Source organism: Gambusia affinis, linkage group LG03 (assembly GCF_019740435.1).
Source record: "Gambusia affinis linkage group LG03, SWU_Gaff_1.0, whole genome shotgun sequence".
Classification (NCBI taxonomy): Eukaryota; Metazoa; Chordata; class Actinopteri; order Cyprinodontiformes; family Poeciliidae; genus Gambusia; species Gambusia affinis.
The window spans coordinates 18,269,145-18,290,090 of NC_057870.1; the positions used below are offsets into that span (position 1 = coordinate 18,269,145).

The 20,946-nt window shown below is 38.1% G+C and overlaps 2 protein-coding genes across 2 annotated transcripts; both read right to left on the reverse strand.

Annotated features, from left to right (window-relative positions):
* Positions 1 to 2,714: 2,714 nt before the first annotated feature.
* On the reverse strand, positions 2,715 to 12,585 carry LOC122827666 (prostaglandin E2 receptor EP4 subtype-like). Its single transcript, XM_044110564.1, has 2 exons — positions 11,248 to 12,585; positions 2,715 to 3,496 (listed from the first exon to the last, which is right to left on the reverse strand). Exons 1-2 carry the CDS (start codon positions 12,040 to 12,042, stop codon positions 3,056 to 3,058), a joined length of 1,236 nt encoding a protein of 411 aa, XP_043966499.1. The 5' UTR covers positions 12,043 to 12,585; the 3' UTR covers positions 2,715 to 3,055.
* Positions 12,586 to 14,925: 2,340 nt separating this feature from the next.
* Positions 14,926 to 19,422, reverse strand: LOC122827668 (prostaglandin E2 receptor EP4 subtype-like). Its single transcript, XM_044110566.1, has 2 exons — positions 18,520 to 19,422; positions 14,926 to 15,699 (listed from the first exon to the last, which is right to left on the reverse strand). The coding sequence occupies exons 1-2, from the start codon at positions 19,312 to 19,314 to the stop codon at positions 15,262 to 15,264; spliced, it is 1,233 nt and encodes a 410-aa protein (XP_043966501.1). The 5' UTR covers positions 19,315 to 19,422; the 3' UTR covers positions 14,926 to 15,261.
* Between the last annotated feature and the right edge of the window lie 1,524 nt (positions 19,423 to 20,946).

Sequence of the window (20,946 nt, forward strand, 5' to 3'; positions counted from 1 at the left end):
AATATTTTCATGGAGAATGTTTATCTTAACTAACTTCTAGACATTCTCCTTCATCACTGAACAAGAGCTTCTCCACAAATTCAGCTAAAAATGAAGAATTTGTCAGATGCCAAACCTTTATTGAAACAGTGACTGTTCAATCTTGCTCTGATCTCTTCACCACATTTCATGCAAACACCTTTTAAGCCTGTCTGGCACCCTGCTGACAAAACTGATTATTCCTCAGAGCTGCGTTGGTCACAGTATGTTTCTCTAAAAGGACATTGAGAACTCTGTATCGAGACATTAAAACTCAGTTAGCAGCAGGAAAAATAAACAGTGTTCTCTAGAAAGACAGTAATAAGCTGTTGTTTCTGACATGATAATTAGCATCATCAAAATTATTGTCATGGCTTGATTTGGACATTTGAATTTGAACTTTAGAAAGTACAAATTCATCCAACAGTAGCAATTAGTTAGTTCTTCAGTAAGCAGAGAGAAAGACTTTGTTATTAAATAGCTGAACTGATACGTTTTAAAAATGAGCAATCAAACAATGTGCATGCAGATGGAAGCAAAAATGGTTGGAAGCCGATATTATGTGCAAATAGATACTTAAACGTTTTTGTCTCACAAACCTTTTCTATTTTAAGCCAGTTTTAGTTTTTATAGCTGCTAATTGACTAAAATGTCTGTTAATCCTCAATTATTTTGTGAATTTGCATTTTAAATTGATGGACCTGCGTTAGATGCTATTGGGTTCCTCCCACAATCTTCTCATACTGGTTTGCAGGAATTTTGACCCATTTCTCCAGGCAACAGTTGGAGGAATACCAGAGGAGGTTTTATATAGGCCACCTTAATAAGATACACCTTTTCAGCTCTGCCAATATAGTTTTTCTGGGACAAATATCAGCGGTTTGTGAAAGCAGTTCCAAAACACTACCGTAATTTGGTGGGATAATGTCCATGGAAGATCCACTTGTTTCCAAACTTCAACTTCCTGTCTGATGTCTCAAAGTGCTGCTTCATTATTTTCACATCACGTTCATTATTTATTATGTCATTTCCTTTGTAAAGTACACTAATGTTTGCAACAGCAAAAACACCTCCACAGCATGATATTTCCACCACCTTGTTTCACAGATCAAATGGCTTGTAAGATTCATCCTACTGCCTGCAGTGGTAATGATGGTGATTGGGGATAAACATTTCACCAGGTCTCCAAAAATGAAGGACTTGAAGATATTTGCAAACTGTAATCTGGCTATTTAAACTGCTTTTCTAGTAATGGCTCCCTATTAGATCCGATGTTGTTGCGTTCGCGGCTTTAGGATTTTGTTGACCATTGTGGGCCGTAATTTGTCATTTACTAGTTGCTTTAACTTATAAAGTAGTAGTATGAGCTGTTCTTGCTAAAGTCAGATTATATTAATCTCTATAGCTGCGACCATGCTGCTGCACTTGCAACAAATCTGCTAAAGTTTAGAGTTTAGTTCGTTTCCTGTAGGGAAAGTGTAGTTCTGTTTTCCTACCACCAGGTGGTGGGTGGGTAGCTCGCTATCTTCCGTCATCAAGTGAATCAATCCAGGGGAGGGAAAAAAAACCTGACCTAAAAGGCCAGATAACACACATTAAGTTCATATACAACATTATATTCATATAAACTAAATGGGTGGGACAAGAAGACTATTAAATACATACCTGCTATATTTTAACAACTAAATATAAAACAAAAAAATTCTTTTAAAAAGTCCACTTCATAATTCAAGTTCAAAATTGCCTAAGTAATATAATTAGCCATTTTTACAAACAACTAATATTGAATCAAATCAATCAAATCAAAATGTGATTGACCAAAGTGGCTACAAACTAAATCATATTGGGTACCAAATTCCATTGTAGCACCAACATGGAGCGCAACACCAATAAGAAATCATAGAAAAAAATAATCAAATCTAAAATTGAAAAGCAAACCCTTAAATATTAAACGTGTAGTCTTTAATTCGGCTGCCATTAAGCAAGTAATAAGTAGACTAAACTGGTGTGAGCCACTGATTGTCGACTTGGTAGCTAATGCTAACTAGCGCAGCAGAGCGAAAATAACGCCCCATTATTTCCTCACCGTCGAGTAACGGATTGTCTGAGGAGGTGGATGCAATGGTAACCTGTTAAATTCAGGAAGGTATAACTGCTGGCAATGGATCACAACCTGGCGAGTGGTTCAACGGGAGGGAAATATTATTGGCGCTATCATTGCAGATACTATACAACGTCAAGTCAGATGATGTTTAACAACTCACCGCAAATCTTCAGGTTTTAGAGATAAAATGAGTGAAGAGTCGATTTGCAACCCTCGGGTTGTTTTATAAACAACCGACGCGACAACCAACAGTGAGCAGCAGCAATGTTGGGAGAAAAGAGGAGAAGCCCGGAAGCACACATGACAATCAACTTAAAGGGACAGCTTAAGGGAAGGTGATTGGGTCATGGAGGCCACCTGGGTTACATAGTGGTATTGCTTTTTTTCTTTAAATATTGTTTTTTTGTTTGTCAGATGCTTTTTTGACATCTGACAAACAGCAACTAATAGTTTTGCATCCAGCCCACACTTAATACTTTTTGAGATTTTCAAATATATTTGTCATTACTGAAGCTGAATTAATACAATTACTTAGGGGTCTAAGATATTTTCAGAGCTAATTTAAATAATTATAGGCACACTACATTTCAACTCTAGTTCGATGTGCAGACATTGTTTATTTTCAGCATCAGAGCTCAACAACATCAGTGCCAATAAAAACTTGTTTAAAGCAAATTGTAGTGCTTCTTTCCCTGGAAAAAGGCAGTTTCCAAGCAGGCTTGTGTTGTTTTCCAATGAGAACTTGTGAACTGTGTCTATGTTCATGATAACAGAGCTTGACTGAATGAGTCACAAAATATCAGTTTAGTGTCTATTTTAATGTTTCCACATTTTTTTCCTAAAAGAAACTGACATTCTGCCTTAGTAAAGAAATATGAGTAGTCAACATTCTTTATTCAGAAAGAAGTTGAATGCATTTCTCCTCCACTGTGATCAGTGATCTTCTGTGCAGCTGACCACTGTTAAATCTGTGAATGCGCTTATTCCTTCGCTCTGTTCTGAGTCACTCGGTCTGGTTTTCTGTAGCTGGCTTTCAGTAGCTGTCTCGATGTCCTCCGACATGTAGAGGAAACCCTGAGCGTTACCCCTGTCCACCTGTGGGTCTTCATAGCCCACAGAGGGACAGCTGATGGAGGGGGCATGGTGAATGCTTGAAAGGAGAACTGTCTCTGACCTTATTCTTATTCCTGCTTTGGCAAATGTATACTTAATTATCTCAATACAATTACGTAAAACAGATTCACGCAGAAGGATGTATATCCAGGGGTCCAGGATAGGGTTTAAGGCAGCGAAGCGCATTGCCCGTATATCTGGGCTCTTTGCAATGTTTAGCTCCACTGGAGGCTTATAAAGCTGGTTTAAGAACACCTGAACCTGCAACAGAAACACATTGATTGGTGCATTGAAGTTGTACAGATGTGCTTGCATCTGGTTTACCTTGCTAAAGCTTTCACATCCTCTAAACTTTTTCAAATTTTGTCATGTTACAATCACTTCAATACATTTTATTGGAATGGTATGAGTAACACAGTGAAGCATATTACCGGGAAGTAGAATCAATCAATCAATCAATCAATCAAACTTTATTTGTATAGCACATTTCAGCAGCAAGGTATTTCAAAGTGCTTTACATCAAATCAAACACAAAAAAACAATGTAACATAGAATCAACAATCAAAACAGAACACCAAGTCAGATTCCGTCAATAAATTTGCAATTGATTACGTTTCAAATACAACTCTAAACAAGTGGGTTTTTAGTTGAGATTTAAAGGAAGTCAGTGTTTCAGCTGTTTTACAGTTTTCTGGAAGTTTGTTCCAGATTTTTGGTGCAAAGATGCTAAATGCCGCTTCTCCTCGTTTGGTTCTGGTTCTGGGGGTGAAGAGCAGACCAGAACCAGAAGACCTGAGAGGTCTGGAAGGTTGATACAACAGCAGCAAATCTTTAATGCATTGTGGTGCTAAAACATTCAGTGATTTATAATCTAACAACAGTATTTTAAAGTCTATTCTTTGAGCTACAGGGAGCCAGTGGAGGGACTTTAAAACTGGTGTTATGTGCTCTATCTTCCTGGTTTTAGTGAGAACGCGAGCAGCAGCATTCTGGATCAGCTGCAGCTGTTCGATTGATTTGTTGGACAGACCTGTGAAGACGCCGTTACACTAATCAATACGACTGAAGATAAACGCATGGATGAGTTTCTCTAGATCTGGCTGAGACATTAGTCCTGTAATCCTAGAAATGTTCTTCAGGTGATAAAAGGCCGTCTTTGTAACTGTCTTTATGTGGCTCTGAAAGTTCAGGTCAGAGTCCATCACTACTCCCAGGTTTCGGGCCTGATCGCTGATTTTTAGTTGTAATAACTGAAGCTGTGCACTGACTCTAAATCGTTCCTCTTCAGGTCCAAAAATAATAACTTCAGTTTTGTTTTTGTTCAGCTGGAGGAAGTTTTGGCACATCCACACATTTATCTGTTCTAAGCATCTGTTCAGTGATTGGATGGGTTCTGAGTCTCCTGGTGACATCGTAATGTAGAGCTGTGTGTCATCTGCATAGTTATGGTAGCTATTATTTTTTCCTGTTATAAACTGAGCTAGTGTGAGCATATAGATATTGAATAAGAGGGGTCCTAGGATTGAACCTTGGGGTACCCCACATGTGACCTTTGACCTCTTTGATGAGAAGTTTCCAACTGAAACAAAGAAATCCCTGTTCTTTATGTAAGATTCAAACCAGTTAAGCACTGGACAGGAGAGTCTGACCCAACTCTCCCGTCAATTCAGTAATATGTCATGGTCCACAGTGTCAATAGCTGCACTGAGGTCCAACAGAACCAGCACTGTGGTTCTTCCACAGTCAGTGTTTATATGGATGTCATTGAACACTTTTACGAGGGCAGTTTCTGTGCTGTGGTGAGACCGGAAACCAGATTGGAAGGAGTCAAAGCAGTTGGTTATCGTTAGGAAGCTATTTAACTGTTTACACACAACTTTTTCAATAACTTTGCTGATGAATGGGAGGTTGGAGATCGGCCTGTAATTCTGCAGTAGTGATTTGTCTAGATTGTTTTTTTTATCAGTGGTTTGATTACTGCCATTTTCAAAGCCTGGGGGAAAACGCCTGATGAGAGCGATGAATTTACTATTTGCATCAGATCAGTAGCAACAACAGGCAGGACTTTCTTAAAGAAATGTGTGGGTAGGACATCCAGACAACAGGAACTGGAGCTTAATTGACTTATAATTTCCTCTAGGGTTTTATAATTAAGTAGTTGAAATTGGGTCATTTTTCCTGTATTTGTTTTGTTTGGGTTCAGTGTTGGTACTGACTTTATAGTGGATGTGCAGATTAATCCTCTGATTTTTTGAATTTTCTCTGAAAAGAAACTGGAAAACTGGTTGCAGGCGGCAATAGACTGAAATTCAGGTGGTAACGTTATAGGAGGGTTTGTGAGCCGGTCAACTGTTGCAAATAAAGCTCGAGCATTGTTAATGGTTTTGTTTATGACATCTGCAAAGAAGGCCTGTCTTGCATGTTTGAGTGTTAAATGATAGTAACGTAGTTTTTCTTTATAGATGTCATAATGAACGTGAAGTTGAGTTTTACGCCATTTTCATTCTGCCCTACGGCAGAGTTGTCTTGCAGATCTAACTGTTTGTGCATTTCTCCATGGAGAAGACACAACCTTCATTTTAATTGGGGCAATGGAATCAATGATATCTGAAACTTTAGACTGAAAATCATTTACCAACTTATCTACATCATTACAGCTTAAGGGTGAGGAAGAAGAATAGATTTGATGAAATGTTTCGGCTGTGCTTTCAGTGAGAGAACGTTTTGTGATGGTTGCTGTTTGTCCAAGTGGATTAAAGGATAAAGAACTTTCAAAGATAACAGCGAAGTGATCCGACAGGGCGGCATCAGTTACAGAGACATTGGAAATATTCACACCCTTACTGATAACCAGGTCCAATGTGTGTCCTTGAGTGTGTGTAGCTTGTTTGACATGTTGTGTTAGACCAAAAGTCTCTAAGATATTAGAAAGCTTTTTAGCCCCTCTGTCTTGGGGTTTGTCAACATGAACGTTGAAATCACCAACAATTATTAAGCATTCATAATTAATACATACGAGAGATAGAAGTTCATTCAACTCAGTAAAGAAATTTTCCACATATGTTGGAGTTTTGTATAAAGTTAGTGTTCATTTGAGGCCTTTAATCTCAATTCCAAGATACTCAAAAGAGGTGAAGTGACCCAAAGAAATTTTACTACTATTTACGGTATTCTTAAATATTGAAGCCACGCCTCCTCCTTTTTTATGTTTTCTATTCTCACTTAAGAAATTGTAGTTAGGAGGCGCAGATTCAATTAGTACGATCGGTTCATTATTGTCATTCAACCATGTTTCTGTCAGAAACATAACATCGATATTATGCTCAGTGATGAAATCATTGATTAATAGAGCCTTAGCACAGAGAGATCTGGTATTTAAAAGAGCTAGTTTAAGTGACTTGGAGGCCAAACGTTCTTGAGTCTGAGGTTCCTTTAGGCAGGGGAACCATCTGAGGTTTGAATTAGGTCCGCTGTATTTTATGTTTCTGTTTTTTTGTAACTTTTCTTGTAGTGATCCGGACAGGTAATGTCCTGTTTTGCAGTGCTGGGGGGCCAGACACATTCTGGGGGAAGACGGGTGTAAAAATAATATCTGCACCCCAGCCTCAGACCTCAGAAATGCAGAGTGATGGATCCTCTGGGAAATCAGAGGCAGGTGGCTTAAATGAAGTGAGGTCTGTTACATGAGTGCTAAGGAGAGACTTCCCAATTAGAAACTGTTGATTCATTCCGTCTGTAAAATTGAGAAACTCTGGTCCAGAAGACATTTCTCCAAAGGTGTCTTGTGAACCCTGTGAATCCTGTGAATGAGTGGATGAGCAAGGAGGGGGCGGAGGAGGAAGGGAACCAGTCGCTCCGTCTCCAGTCGATGTTGTATCAGCTTGTTTTGGTTCCTGATACGCAGAGGGTGCCATCCTAATCAGACGTCCTCGAGCCTGTTCTTCTGAAGCGATGATGACGTTGCTGTCCTTGTTGATAAAATAATAAAGGTTTGCAGTGAGTAGCTTTATCTCATGTTTATTAAGATTGCGTCCGCCTCTTCCAAAAAGGTGAAAGCGCTGCCAATAGATCCAGAGGTTATCGATGAAGGTCACTGAGCTGGTAGAGCAGGTTTTAATCAGCCATTTGTTTATCATGCCCAGCCTGGAGTGTTTTTCGTCTCCCCATTGAGGTGATGGAATTGGACCACTATAATAACTTCATTTTTAATTTTCCCATAGTGTTCAAAAGAATATTAAAGTCCTTTTTCAGAATCTCAGATTTCTGCTTTGCCAGATCGTTGGCTCCAACATGCACAACTAAACACTCAATATCTGGCTGATCAGCGGTTAGAGAGAGAACTTTGCGGGTTAAATCAGACACAGTGTCACCAGGAAAAGAAATCACTGGTTTTCTTGGGATTGCAGATGTGACTGATTCCATTTACTGCTTCATCTCCAACAATAAGCACTTTTGGCATACCTTTCGTTTTCCTGGTGGTCACTTTGTCCTTTAGGGTCTTGGGGGGTGGATGTGTTGGTCTTGCCTCATTGTTGATGTTTGAAAGCGACGTTTCACTCAGAGGCTCAGGCTGGAGTGCAGAAAATCTGTTTTTCAGTGGGATTCCCACAGGGTCAGAATGTTTTGAGGTTTGGGCTGGTCGCTCTGTCCTTGGGAACGGAGTCAGTGGAGCTGTTTTGGTTGCAGTTGCTTGTTTGTTTTTCTTTGGTGGAGCAGGTGTTGAAGTTGAAGGTGGGTTTCGGCTCAGAGCCGGCCACGCTGATTTGTCCAGGTGAGGGGTTCTCCCTGACAGTCGTCTCATCGGATCCGCAGTGTGAGACTTTTGCTTCGGCTTGGCGTACAACCTCTCCGTCATTTTGAGGAAGAGTTGTCTCATTTCAACAGTTAGCGTTGATTTCAAAGTTCACCTCCAGCAGTTTGATCTTCATTTCTATAGACTGAAGTCGTTGTATAATACTGCTGAGGTCTCTGGGATCGGCCTGAAGCATTTTGTCCTGGTTCAACTTGGAGATTAAGAAAAAATAAAAGTAAGAAAATCCCTCAGTTCTTTAGGGTTGAAGTAATCCAGTTATGATGTTGAAAAAGTAACATATAACTATAAAAACTGTCACTTTAAAAATAACTCAGGTAAAGTTATCAGTAAGGACAAGAGAGAGCAGGATAAACTGTTCCTCCTTCAGCTGCCATATGTGATTAACAATCCAGTAGAAAAATTATAAGTGATTTTTACTTTTTAAAAAACCACATATATCTATCTATATCTATACAGATAGATAGATATCTATATATATCTATCTACAAATATATATATATATATATATATATATATCTATATATATCTATATAAATATATATATATATATATATATATATATATATATATATATATATATATATATATATATATATATATAGATAGATAGATAGATAGATAGATAGATAGATAGATAGATATCTATCTATATATATATAGATTTATACAGATATCGATAGATATCTATCTATATATATATAGATTTATACAGATATCGATATATATCTATATCTATATCTATATCTATATAGATATATATCGATATCTTTATACAGATATATCTAACTGTATAAAGATAGATATATCTTTATACAGATATATAAAGATATATCTGTATATCTTTATATATACAGATATAAAGATATCTGTATATATGCAAAGTGTGCACAGTTGCACACTTTGCATATATGCTGCAAAGTGTGCAACTGTGCAGCCTATATATATAGGCACACTTGGTAGAGCTGTTGCCTTGCAGCAAGAAGGTCCTGGGTTCAATTCCCGGCCCAGGGTCTTTCTGCATGGAGTTTGCATGTTCTCCCTGTGCATGTGTGGGTTCTCTCCAGGTTCTCCGGCTTCCTCCCACAGTCCAAAAACATGACTGTCAGGTTAATTGGTCTCTCTAAGTTCTCCCAAGGTGTGTGTGTGTGTGTGTGTGTGTGAATGGTTGTGTGTCCTATCAGAGATATCCTGTATATCTCTGTGTTGCTCTGCGACAGACTGGCGACCAGTCCAGGGTGAACCCGCCTCTCGCACAGAACATAGATGGAGATAGAAACCAGCAACTCTCCCGACAAGGGTGGACATAATGGATGCATGGATGGATATATGTATATATATATATATATTGAATTCACTATTCAACAGATGACTTCAGGTTATGTGATTAACAACCCAGTAATGAACACTCTACTGTGAATTAATGTAGGTACATGGTATGTACAACATTTATTGTACATACAATGCATTTATTGTTATTCTGCATACAGGTCAGCTTTAGAATATGTATTTCTAAGTCCCAAATTTGTGTCGGATTTAAACAGATTATTATTTCAAAAGGATATTTTTTATTACCCTATAACTCAATACATAAGAAGTAAAACTTTTCTTGTAGACATTATAGAAAAATCAGGAATCTCTACTGAATTGCCCATTAAACCTATACAGATGGTTGTGCTTTGACTTTTAGATAATAACAAAGTCCGTAATCAATAACAATAGATAACACACCTGATAGCATATTCAATATATAGAATATTCACTAAACTCTGATCCAGATCCACACAGCATTCTGGGAGTTGTAGGCAGAGGAAGTGCTTTAATTGGTCAATCTCTGACAGAGAGCTAAGCTAGGTTGGTGGTAGCACCAACTAATTTTCTCACTCTTTCGTTACCTTGCAACAACATGTTGAGTAACTTGTGCAGTGTCGGTTTATGGTTTCTTCATCATGGCTCATAACTGCTTAAAAATAAGAAACAACGTCATGGTGGAGTAAAAACTGTGGGCAAAACAGGAACGGTCATGGCACCGGTTCGGCATTTCAGATATTTAAAATAAAAAAGTAATCCATAATCATTTATATCGACATTATCGATATCGAAATGCTTATATTATGACAAGTTTTTCAACCATATTATCCAGCCCTAAATTACATAAGACATTCCTTGAGAAGCTTCTCCTGGGCCACTTCATTTCAATACCTATTAACCCGACCTTAGGCAAACATTTATATCTACTCATCTACTATTTTTATCACTCAATCAAGGAATAAATGGGACAAAACTTCTTTAAACTCAATGCAGATAAAACTGTTTATTCTTTTAAACACAAATATTAAAGGTCAGAGATTAAGACTCTGCTAGTCTCAATGAGATTAGAAAACTAACTATGCAAAACGTGTAATTATGAACTCAGACCTAAATTCTAACATCCAGATCGTAGTTCATCCAGATTAATGTCCATTAATAAATGACCCTCTTGATAACATCTGTGGTCTGGGATTCCTGTGTAAACTGGAGACAGAAAAACTGCTGCAAGCTTTTATTTTCAGGTTGGAATATTTTTGATGCCGTCTTTACTTTGTATATAAAATGCTGCTGCCAGAGTTCAGACCAACACCACTGCAATAAATCATGTCATCAGTTGTTAAAATCACTGCACTGGCAACCTGATATCCTGTAAAACACTGAATAGTCTTCATCCTAAATGCAGAAGAATATTCTGCATTTAGGATGACAGCATTTTGTTTCTGACTTCCTGGAAAAACTGATGTGCAAAAACATTGGGCTCTCTTCAATTAGGATTAAAACCAACTTCTGCATTTTTCCCATGGAGGGCAACAATCATTTAATCAGATTTAATCATGCAGTCATTTATTCCTTTTAATGTGATGCTTAGGTTTTACTGTTATGACTTTGATGTATTTCTTATCTTCAGTTTATGATAATTTACTTTTCCTGTAAAGCTCCTACCCTGTAAACGGTACTTTACGAACTTCAGTTTGAACAGCCATTTAAAAAAAAAAAATGTTAAAAAATGGGCGTCTTCTAATAGCATTAGTAGTTACCCAAACGCTCGACAAATGGACAGAAATACAATATTCACAAATGTAGTCGGATTTCAGCAACTTTCCCGGAAACAATCATTTGAAATGGCAGTGCGTAATGGTGCGCATGGATGACAAGCAGCTTGAATACTTACTACAAGTGGGATGCAGCAGATGAGCACCACCACCGTTGTGGCCACGAGCACAATCACCATCTGAATCTCTGTGTTAGCCAGACGTGAGAAGTTGACCGATTTCCTCCGCGAGTCCACGCTGCGCCCGGCGTCGGTTCCCTGCGACATCCTGCGCAAGAAGCTCTTGTGCAGTCGGATCAGAACCACGCACAGCAGCACGTTAAAGACGACAGTGGAGAAGATGAGAAAAATGCTGACTCCGGCGTACAGGTAAGAGTAGACGGCATGGGTGGTATGGTTGGTTCGCCAATCCAAGAAGCACCAGGTTTGCGGGTGTTGAATCACCACCTGCCCGAAGCCGATGGAGGGTAAAGCGCAGAAGAGCGCGTTGGAGATATAGATGGCCACCAGGGTGTGTCCGGCATGCTTCTTGTTCACATAGTTGTTGTAAACGTAGGGATGGTTTACGGCGATGTATCTGTCCACAGACATGGCAAAGATGATGCTGAGTCCCGCCAGGTAGAAGAAGAGCAAGTTGAAGCCCATGTACTGGCACAGCGGGTCCCCTCCGATCCACTGTCCCTGCGCGTAAGTTGCTATAATGATCGGACTGGTCACCAGCGTGCCCATGATGTCCGTCACGACCAGGCCATATACGAACGTGTAAAACATGGTCTCCCTTTTCTCTCTGCGAGTTCTGCACAAAACTGCGACGGCGGTGAGATTCCCGACCAACGCGGAAATTAACAGAAGAATAAAGACGGTCGGAGGTACGTTTCTCATTGGTGGATAAATCGTCGTCGTTGGATCATTCATCGTCGTGTCCACATGGGCTTCAGCGGGAGGGCAAAACTTCTCCTGAGGCCAGTACTTCCAGTGCGAAACACGAAACTTATCTACTCGTGAAGACGGCGCGAACAGACTTGTCCAAACACCAGCTTGTTGCACCTTATCTGAAAACTTTCCACCCCATGCAGAGCATCCTCTCCCTGCTGCTGCCACCGACGCTTCTCGTGGGATTTCTAAAACATTTTTTTTTTAATCCTGAGAAAACTGGTCCACTGAGGGTGTTGTCAGTCAGCAGGACACACGGAGGTAAATGTGTAAAAGAGTCACCGGAGGGTTCATTGAAATAAAGTTCTGCCTTCCAGCTTCCTGAGGAGTTCAGTCCCTCCCCTTCATTCAGTAAAAGTTTGATCTACAACTGGTAACGCAACATGCGTCAGATGGACGTTAGGCGAACGTTGGTTGTACGTCCAGTTGAAACACTATTGCATTTGTTGAACGGACGTTATACGATCGTTAAGTGAACGTTCAACCAACGTCCGGTGAACGTTGTCTGCGGACATTTAGCGACAGGTGGCGCTCTCCGTTGACGTTTGTGTTCCATTTTGAAGTCCGGCAAACTGTCTGCAAACAAACATTCGCCGGACTGTATTGATATCATTAAAGGCTACCGAGGCAAAAGTAATCATCAAAAATAATTTATTCTACTATAGAAGAATAAAACATTGGAAAATGCAAGTAGTATCGATCAATAATTTAATGAAATCGTATTAAAAATAAAAATAGTAATAAAAATAAACAAAAAAATAAAATCAAGAAAGACGTTAGCATTTTAACCATCCATCCATCCATCCATCCATCCATGAATCATCAAAATCAAATCAAATCAAACTTTATTTGTATAGCACATTTCAGCAGCAAGGTATTTCAAAGTGCTTTACATCAAATCAAACACAAAAACACAATGCAACATATAATCAACAATCAAAACAGAACACCAAGTCAGATTCCGTCAATAAATTTACAATTGATTACGTTTCAAATACAACTCTAAACAAGTGGGTTTTTAGTTGAGATTTAAAGGAAGTCAGTGTTTCAGCTGTTTTACAGTTTTCTGGAAGTTTGTTATAGATTTTTGGTGCATAGATGCTAAATGCTGCTTCTCCTCGTTTGGTTCTGGTTCTGGGGGTGCAGAGCAGACCATAACCAGAAGACCTGAGAGGTCTGGAAGGTTGATACAACAGCAGCAAATCTTTAATGCATTGTGGTGCTAAAACATTCAGTGATTTATAAACTAACAACAGTATTTTAAAGTCTATTCTTTGAGCTACAGGGAGGCAGTGGAGAGACTTTAAAACTGGTGTTATGTGCTCTATCTTCCTGGTTTTAGTGAGAACGCGATCATCAGCATTCTGGATCAGCTGCAGCTGTTTGATTGATTTGTTGGACAGACCTGTGAAGACGCCGTTACAGTAATCAATACGACTGAAGATAAACGCATGGATGAGTTTCTCTAGATCTGGCTGAGACATTAGTCCTTTAATCCTGGAAATGTTCTTATTAAAGAAATGTATACTTATTAAAGTCTACATACTTTAATAAGTATGTATACTTATTAAAGTCTACATATTTTAATAAGTTGTAGACTTATTAAAGTCTACATATTTTAATAAGTCGTAGACTTATTAAAGTATACATACTTTAATAAGTATGTAGACTTATTAAAGTATACATACTTTAATAAATATGTATACTTATTAAAGTATACATACTTTAATAAGTATGTAGACTTATTAAAGTATACATACTTTAATAAGTATGTATACTTCTTAAAGTCTACGTACTTTAATAAGTTGTAGACTTAGTAAAGTCTACATATTTTAATAAGTATGTAGACTTATTAAAGTATACATACTTTAATAAGTATGTAGACTTATTAAAGTATACATACTTTAATAAGTATGTATACTTCTTAAAGTCTACGTACTTTAATAAGTTGTAGACTTATTAAAGTCTACATATTTTAATAAGTTGTAGACTTATTAAAGTCTACATATTTTAATAAGTATGTAGACTTATTAAAGTCTACATACTTTAATAAGTATGTAGACTTATTAAAGTCTACATACTTTAATAAGTAAGTATACTTATTAAAGTCTACATACTTTAATAAGTATGTAGACTTATTAAAGTATACATACTTTAATAAGTATGTAGACTTATTAAAGTATACATACTTTAATAAGTATGTATACTTATTAAAGTCTACATACTTTAATAAGTATGTAGACATATTAAAGTCTACATATTTTAATAAGTATGTAGACTTATTAAAGTCTACATACTTTAATAAGTATGTAGACTTATTAAAGTATACATACTTTAATAGGTATATAGACTTATTAAAGTATACATACTTTAATAAGTATGTAGACTTATTAAAGTCTACATACTTTAATAAGTTGTAGACTTATTAAAGTATACATACTTTAATAAGTATGTATACTTATTAAGTATACATATTAAAGTATGTATACTTATTAAAGTATACATACTTTAATAAGTATGTAGACTTATTAAAGTATACATACTTTAATATACAAAAGAATATTTCACTCAATTGTCCATACCGTATGCCCCTCCAACCAGAAGGTTAGGAGTTGCTTGAAGTCCATTTCTTCCGTATTTCATTTCTTTGTCTTTCCTATTACCGCTTGCACATCAACTGAGTATGAAAACGAAACTTAAAGTCCTATATCGAAAGCATCACTTGACCAAGTGATGACCTAATTGCTTGCGTTCGCTACAATATATTTGTCATTACTGAAGCTGAATTAATACAATTACTTAGGGGTCTAAGATATTTTCAGAGCTAATTTAAATAATCATAGGCACACTACATTTCAACTCCAGTTCGATGTGCAGACATTGTTTATTTTCAGCATCAGAGCTCAACAACATCAGTGCCAATAAAAACTTGTTTAAAGCAAATTGTAGTGCTTCTTTCCCTGGCAAAAGGCAGTTTCCAAGCAGACTAGTGTTGTTTTCCAATGAGAACTTGTGAACTCCGTCTATGTTCATGATAACAGAGCTTGACTGAATGAGTCACAAAATATCAGTTTAGTGTCCATTTTAATGTTTACACATTTTTTTTCTAAATGAAACTGACTTTCTGCCTCAGTAAAGAAATATGATAAGTCAGTATTCTTTATTCAGAAAGAAGTTGAATGCATTTCTCCTCCACTGTGATCAGTGATCTTCTGTGCAGGTGACCACTGTTAAATCTGTGAATGCGCTTGTTCCTTCTCTCTGTTCTGAGTCAGTCTGTCTGGTTTTCTTTAGCTGGCTTTCAGTAGCTGTCTCGATGTCCTCCGACATGTAGAGGAAACCCTGAGCGGTACGCCTGTCCACCTGTGGGTCTTCATAGCCCACAGAGTAACAGCTGATTGAGGCGGCATGGTGAATGCTTGAAAGGGGAACTGTCTCTGACCTTCTTATTCCTGCTTTGGCAAATATATACTTAATTTTCTCAATACAATTACGTAAAACAGATTTACGCAGAAGGATGTATATCCAGGGGTCCAGGATAGGGTTTAAGGTGGCGAAGCGAATTGCCCGTAAATCTGGGCTCTTTGCGACGTTTAGCTCCACTGGAGGCTTATAAAGCTGGTTTAAGAACACCTGAACCTGCAACAGAAACACATTGATTGGTGCATTGAAGTTGTACAGATGTGCTTGCATCTTGTCTACATTGCTAAAGCTTTCACATCCTCTAAACCTTTTCAAATTTTGTCATGTTACAATCACTTCAATGCATTTTATTGGAATGGTATGAGTAACACAGTGAAGCATATTACTGGGAAGTAGAAGAAAAATTACAAGTGATTTTTACTTTTAAAAAAACCACATCTATCTATATCTATATCTATGAAGATATATCTATCTATCTATCTATCTATCTATCTATCTATCTATCTATCTATCTATCTATCTATCTATCTATCTATCTATCTATCTATCTATCTATCTATCTATCTATCTATCTATCTATCTATCTATCTATCTATCTATCTATCTATCTATCTATCTATCTATCTATCTATCTATCTATCTATCTATCTATATTTATATAGATATAGATATCAATATATATCTATATATCTATATCTGACATGACTGTCAGGTTGATTGGTCTCTCTAAATTCTCCCAAGGTGTGTGTGTGTGAATGGTTGTGTGTCCTGTATGTCTTTGTGTTGCCCTGCGACAGACTAGCGACCAGTCCAGGGTGAACCCGCCTCTCGCCCAGAACGTAGCTGGAGATAGAAACCAGCAACCCTCCCGACAAGGGTGGACAGATAATGGATGCATATACATATATATATATATATATATATATATATATATATATATATATATATATATATATATATATATATATATATATATATATATATATATATATATATACTGAATTCACTATTCAACAGATGACTTCAGGTTATGAGATTAACAACCCAGAAATGAACACTCTACTGTGAATTAATGTAGGTACATGGTATGTACAACATTTATTGTACATACAATGCATTTATTGTTATTCTGCATACAGGTCAGCTTTAGAATGTTTATTTCTAAGTCCCAAATTTGTCCCGGATTTAGCAGATTATTATTTCAAAAGGATATTTTTTATTACCCTATAACTCAATACATAAGAAGAAAATCTTTTCTTGTAGACATTGTAGAAAAATCAGGAGTCTATACTGAATTGCCCATTAAACCTATACAGATGGTTGTGCTTTGACTTTTAGATAATAACAAAGTCCGTAATCAATAACAATAGATAACACACCTGATAGCATATTCAATATATAGAATATTCACTAAACTCTGATCCAGAACCGCACAGCATTCTAGGAGTTGTAGGAAGTGCTTTAATTGCTCAATCTCTGACAGAGAGCTAAGCTAGGTTGGTGGTAGCATCAACTAATTTTCTCACTCTTTCGTTACCTAGCAACAACATGTTGAGTAACTTGTGCAGTGTCGGTTTATGGTTTCTTCATCATGGCTCATAACTGCTTAAAAATAAGAAACAACGTCATGGTGGAGTAAAAACTGTGGGCAAAACAGGAACGGTCATGGCACCGGTTCGGCATTTCAGATATTTAAAATAAAAAAGTAATCCATAATTATTTATATGGACATTATCGATATCGACAGATATCAAATGCTTATATTATGACAAGTTTTTCAACCATATCATCCAGCCCTAAATTGGAATAATTTTACCAGATTAAAGTTCTTCCTGGACTGCAGAGCCGAGTCAGATGAAGTTTATCATGACATTATGATTGATGGCCTGGAAAAGTGGATGAGATTGTCTGGTAGTGTGTTAAATCAGCATAGATTTTAGTTATCAGACTGCTACTGATTTGTGTAATTTCATAACTAAATTACATGAGACATTCCTTGAGAAGCTTCTCCTGGGCCACTTCATTTCAATACCTATTAACCCGACCTTAGGCAAACATTTATATCTACTCATCTACTATTTTTATCACTCAATCAAGGAATAAATGGGTCAAAATGTCTTTAAACTCAATGCAGAAAAACTGTTTATTCTTTTAAACACAAATATTAAAGGTCAGAGATTAAGACTCTGCTAGTCTCAATGAGATTAGAAAACTAACTATGCAAAATGTGTAATTATGAACTCAGACCTAAATTCTAACATCCAGATCGTAGTTCATCCAGATTAATGTCCATTAATAAATGAGCCTCTTGATAACATCTGTGGTCTGGGATTCCTGTGTAAACTGGAGACAGAAAAACTGCTGCAAGCTTTTATTTTCAGGTTGGAATATTTTTGATGCCGTCTTTACCTTGTATATAAAATGATGCTGCCAGAGTTCAGACCAACACCACTGCAATAAATCATGTCATCAGTTGTTAAAATCACAGCACTGGCAACCTGATAGCCTGTAAAACACTGAATAGTCTAAGTCATAAATGCAGAAGAATATTCTGCATTTAGGATGACAGCATTTTGTTTCTGATTTCCTGAAAAAACTGATGTGCAAAAACATTGGGCTCTCTTCAATTAGGATTAAAACCAACTTCTGCATTTTTCCCATGGAGGGCAACAGTCATTTAATCAGATTTAATCATGCAGTTATTCATTCCTTTTAATGTGATGCTTAGGTTTTACTGTCATAACTTTGATGTATTTCTTATCTTCAGTTTATGATAGTTTACTTTTCCTGTAGGGCTCCTACCCTGTAAACGGTACTTTACGAACTTCAGATTGAACAGCCATTTAAAAAAAAAAACAATGTTCAAAAATGGGCGTCTTCTATAAATAGCATTAGTAGTTACCCAAACCCTAGACAAATGGACAGAAATACAATATTCACAAATGTAGTCGGATTTCAGCAACTTTCCCAGATACAATCATTTGAAATGGCAGTGCGTAATGGTGCGCATGGATGACAAGCAGCTTGAAAACTTACTACAAGTGGGATGGAGCAGATGAGCACCACCACCGTTGTGGCCACGAGCACAATCACCATCTGAATCTCTGTGTTAGCCAGATGTGCGAAGTTGACCGATTTCCTCCGCGAGTCCACGCTGCGCCCGGCGTCGGTTCCCTGCGACATCCTGCGCAAGAAGCTCTTGTGCATCCGGATCAGAACCACGCACAGCAGCACGTTAAAGACGACAGTGGAGAAGATGAGAAAAATGCTGACTCCGGCGTACAGGTAAGAGTAGACGGCATGGGTGGTATGGTTGGTTCGCCAATCCAAGAAGCACCAGGTTTGCGGGTGTTGAATCACCACCTGCCCGAAGCCGATGGAGGGTAAAGCGCAGAAGAGCGCGTTGGAGATATAGATGGCCACCAGGGTGTGTCTGCCATGCTTATGGTTCAGATGGTCGTTGTAGACGTAGGGATGGTTTACGGCGATGTATCTGTCCACAGACATGGCAAAGATGATGCTGAGTCCCGCCAGGGAGAAGAAGAGCAAGATGAAGCCCATGTACTGGCACAGCGGGTCCCCTCCGATCCACTGTCCCTGCGAGTAAACGGCTATAGTGACCGGAGTGGCCAGCAGTCCGCCCATGAGGTCAGTCACAACCAGGCCATATACGAGCGTGTAAAACATGGTCTCCTTTTTCTCTCTGCGAGTTCTGCACAAAACTGCGATGGCGATGAGATTCCCGACCACCGCGGAAATTAACAGAAGAATGTAGACGGTCGGAGGTACGTTTCTAATTGGCGGATATATCGTCGTCGTTGGATCATTCATCGTCGTGTCCACATTGGCTTCAGCGGGAGGGCAAAACTTCTCCTGAGGCCAGTACTTCCAGTGCGAAACACGAAACTTATCTGCTCGTGAAGACGGCGCGCACAGACTTGTCCAAACACCAGCTTGTTGCACCTTATCTGAAAACTTTCCACCCTATGCAGAGCATCCTCTCCCTGCTGTTGCCAACGACGCTCCTCGTGGGATTTCTAAAAAAATCAAATAAAAAAATCATCAGCAAACTGGTCCACACAGGGGGTTGACAGTCAGCAGGACACACAGAGGTAAATGTGTAAAAGAGTCACCGGAGGGTTCATTGAAATAAAGTTCTGCCTTCCAGCTTCCTGAGGAGTTCAGTCCCTCCCCTTCATTCAGTAAAAGTTTGATCTACAACTGGTAACGCAACATGCGTCAGATGGACGTTAGGCGAACGTTGGTTGTACGTCCAGTTGAAACACTATTGCATTTGTTGAACGGACGTTAAACGATCGTTAAGTGAACGTTCAACCAACGTCCGGTGAACGTTGTCTGCGGACATTTAGCGACAGGTGGCGCTCTCCGTTGACGTTTGTGTTTCATTTTGAAGTCCGGCAAACTGTCTGGAAACAAACATTCGCGGGACTGTATTGATGTCATTAAAGGCTACCGAGGCAAAAGTAATCATCAAAAATAATTTATTCTACTACAGAAGAGTAAAACATTAGAAAATGTAAGTAGTATAGATCAATAATTTAATGAAATTGGATTAAAAATAAAAATAGTAATAAAAATAAACAAAAAAATAAAATCAAGAAAGACGTTAGCATTTTAAATCAACTAATGATTGGAAAAATACAATTACAGGATCAGAGACGTAGAGGACACAAGGGAGCAGTATCCATCCATCCATCCATCCATCCATCCATCCATCCATCCATCCATCCATCCATCCATCCATCCATCCATCCATCCATCCATCCATCCATCCATCCATCCATCCATCCATCCATCCATCCATGAATCATCAAAATCAAATCAAATCAAACTTTATTTGTATAGCACATTTCAGCAGCAAGGTATTTCAAAGTGCTTTACATCAAATCAAACACAAAAACACAATGCAACATATAATCAACAATCAAAACAGAACACCAAGTCAGATTCCGTCAATAAATTTACAATTGATTACGTTTCAAATACAACTCTAAACAAGTGGGTTTTTAGTTGAGATTTAAAGGAAGTCAGTGTTTCAGCTGTTTTACAGTTTTCTGGAAGTTTGTTCCAGATTTGTGGTGCATAGATGCTAAATGCTGCTTCTCCTCGTTTGGTTCTGGTTCTGGGGGTGCAGAGCAGACCATAACCAGAAGACCTGAGAGGTCTGGAAGGTTGATACAACAGCAGCAAATCTTTAATGCATTGTGGTGCTAAAACATTCAGTGATTTATAAACTAACAACAGTATTTTAAAGTCTATTCTTTGAGCTACAGGGAGGCAGTGGAGAGACTTTAAAACTGGTGTTATGTGCTCTATCTTCCTGGTTTTAGTGAGAACGCGAGCAGAAGCATTCTGGATCAGCTGCAGCTGTTTGATTGATTTGTTGGACAGACCTGTGAAGACGCCGTTACAGTAATCAATACGACTGAAGATAAACGCATG

Coding starts and splice junctions, on each gene's coding strand:
- LOC122827666 (XM_044110564.1), bottom strand. CDS start 12,042: ATGAATGATCCAACGACGACGATTTATCCACCAATGAGAAACGTACCT. Junction 3,497..11,247: donor TCTGCTGCATCCCACTTGTA/GTAAGTATTCAA, acceptor TTTCTGTTGCAG/GTTCAGGTGTTCTTAAACCA.
- LOC122827668 (XM_044110566.1), bottom strand. CDS start 19,314: ATGAATGATCCAACGACGACGATATATCCGCCAATTAGAAACGTACCT. Junction 15,700..18,519: donor TCTGCTCCATCCCACTTGTA/GTAAGTTTTCAA, acceptor TTTCTGTTGCAG/GTTCAGGTGTTCTTAAACCA.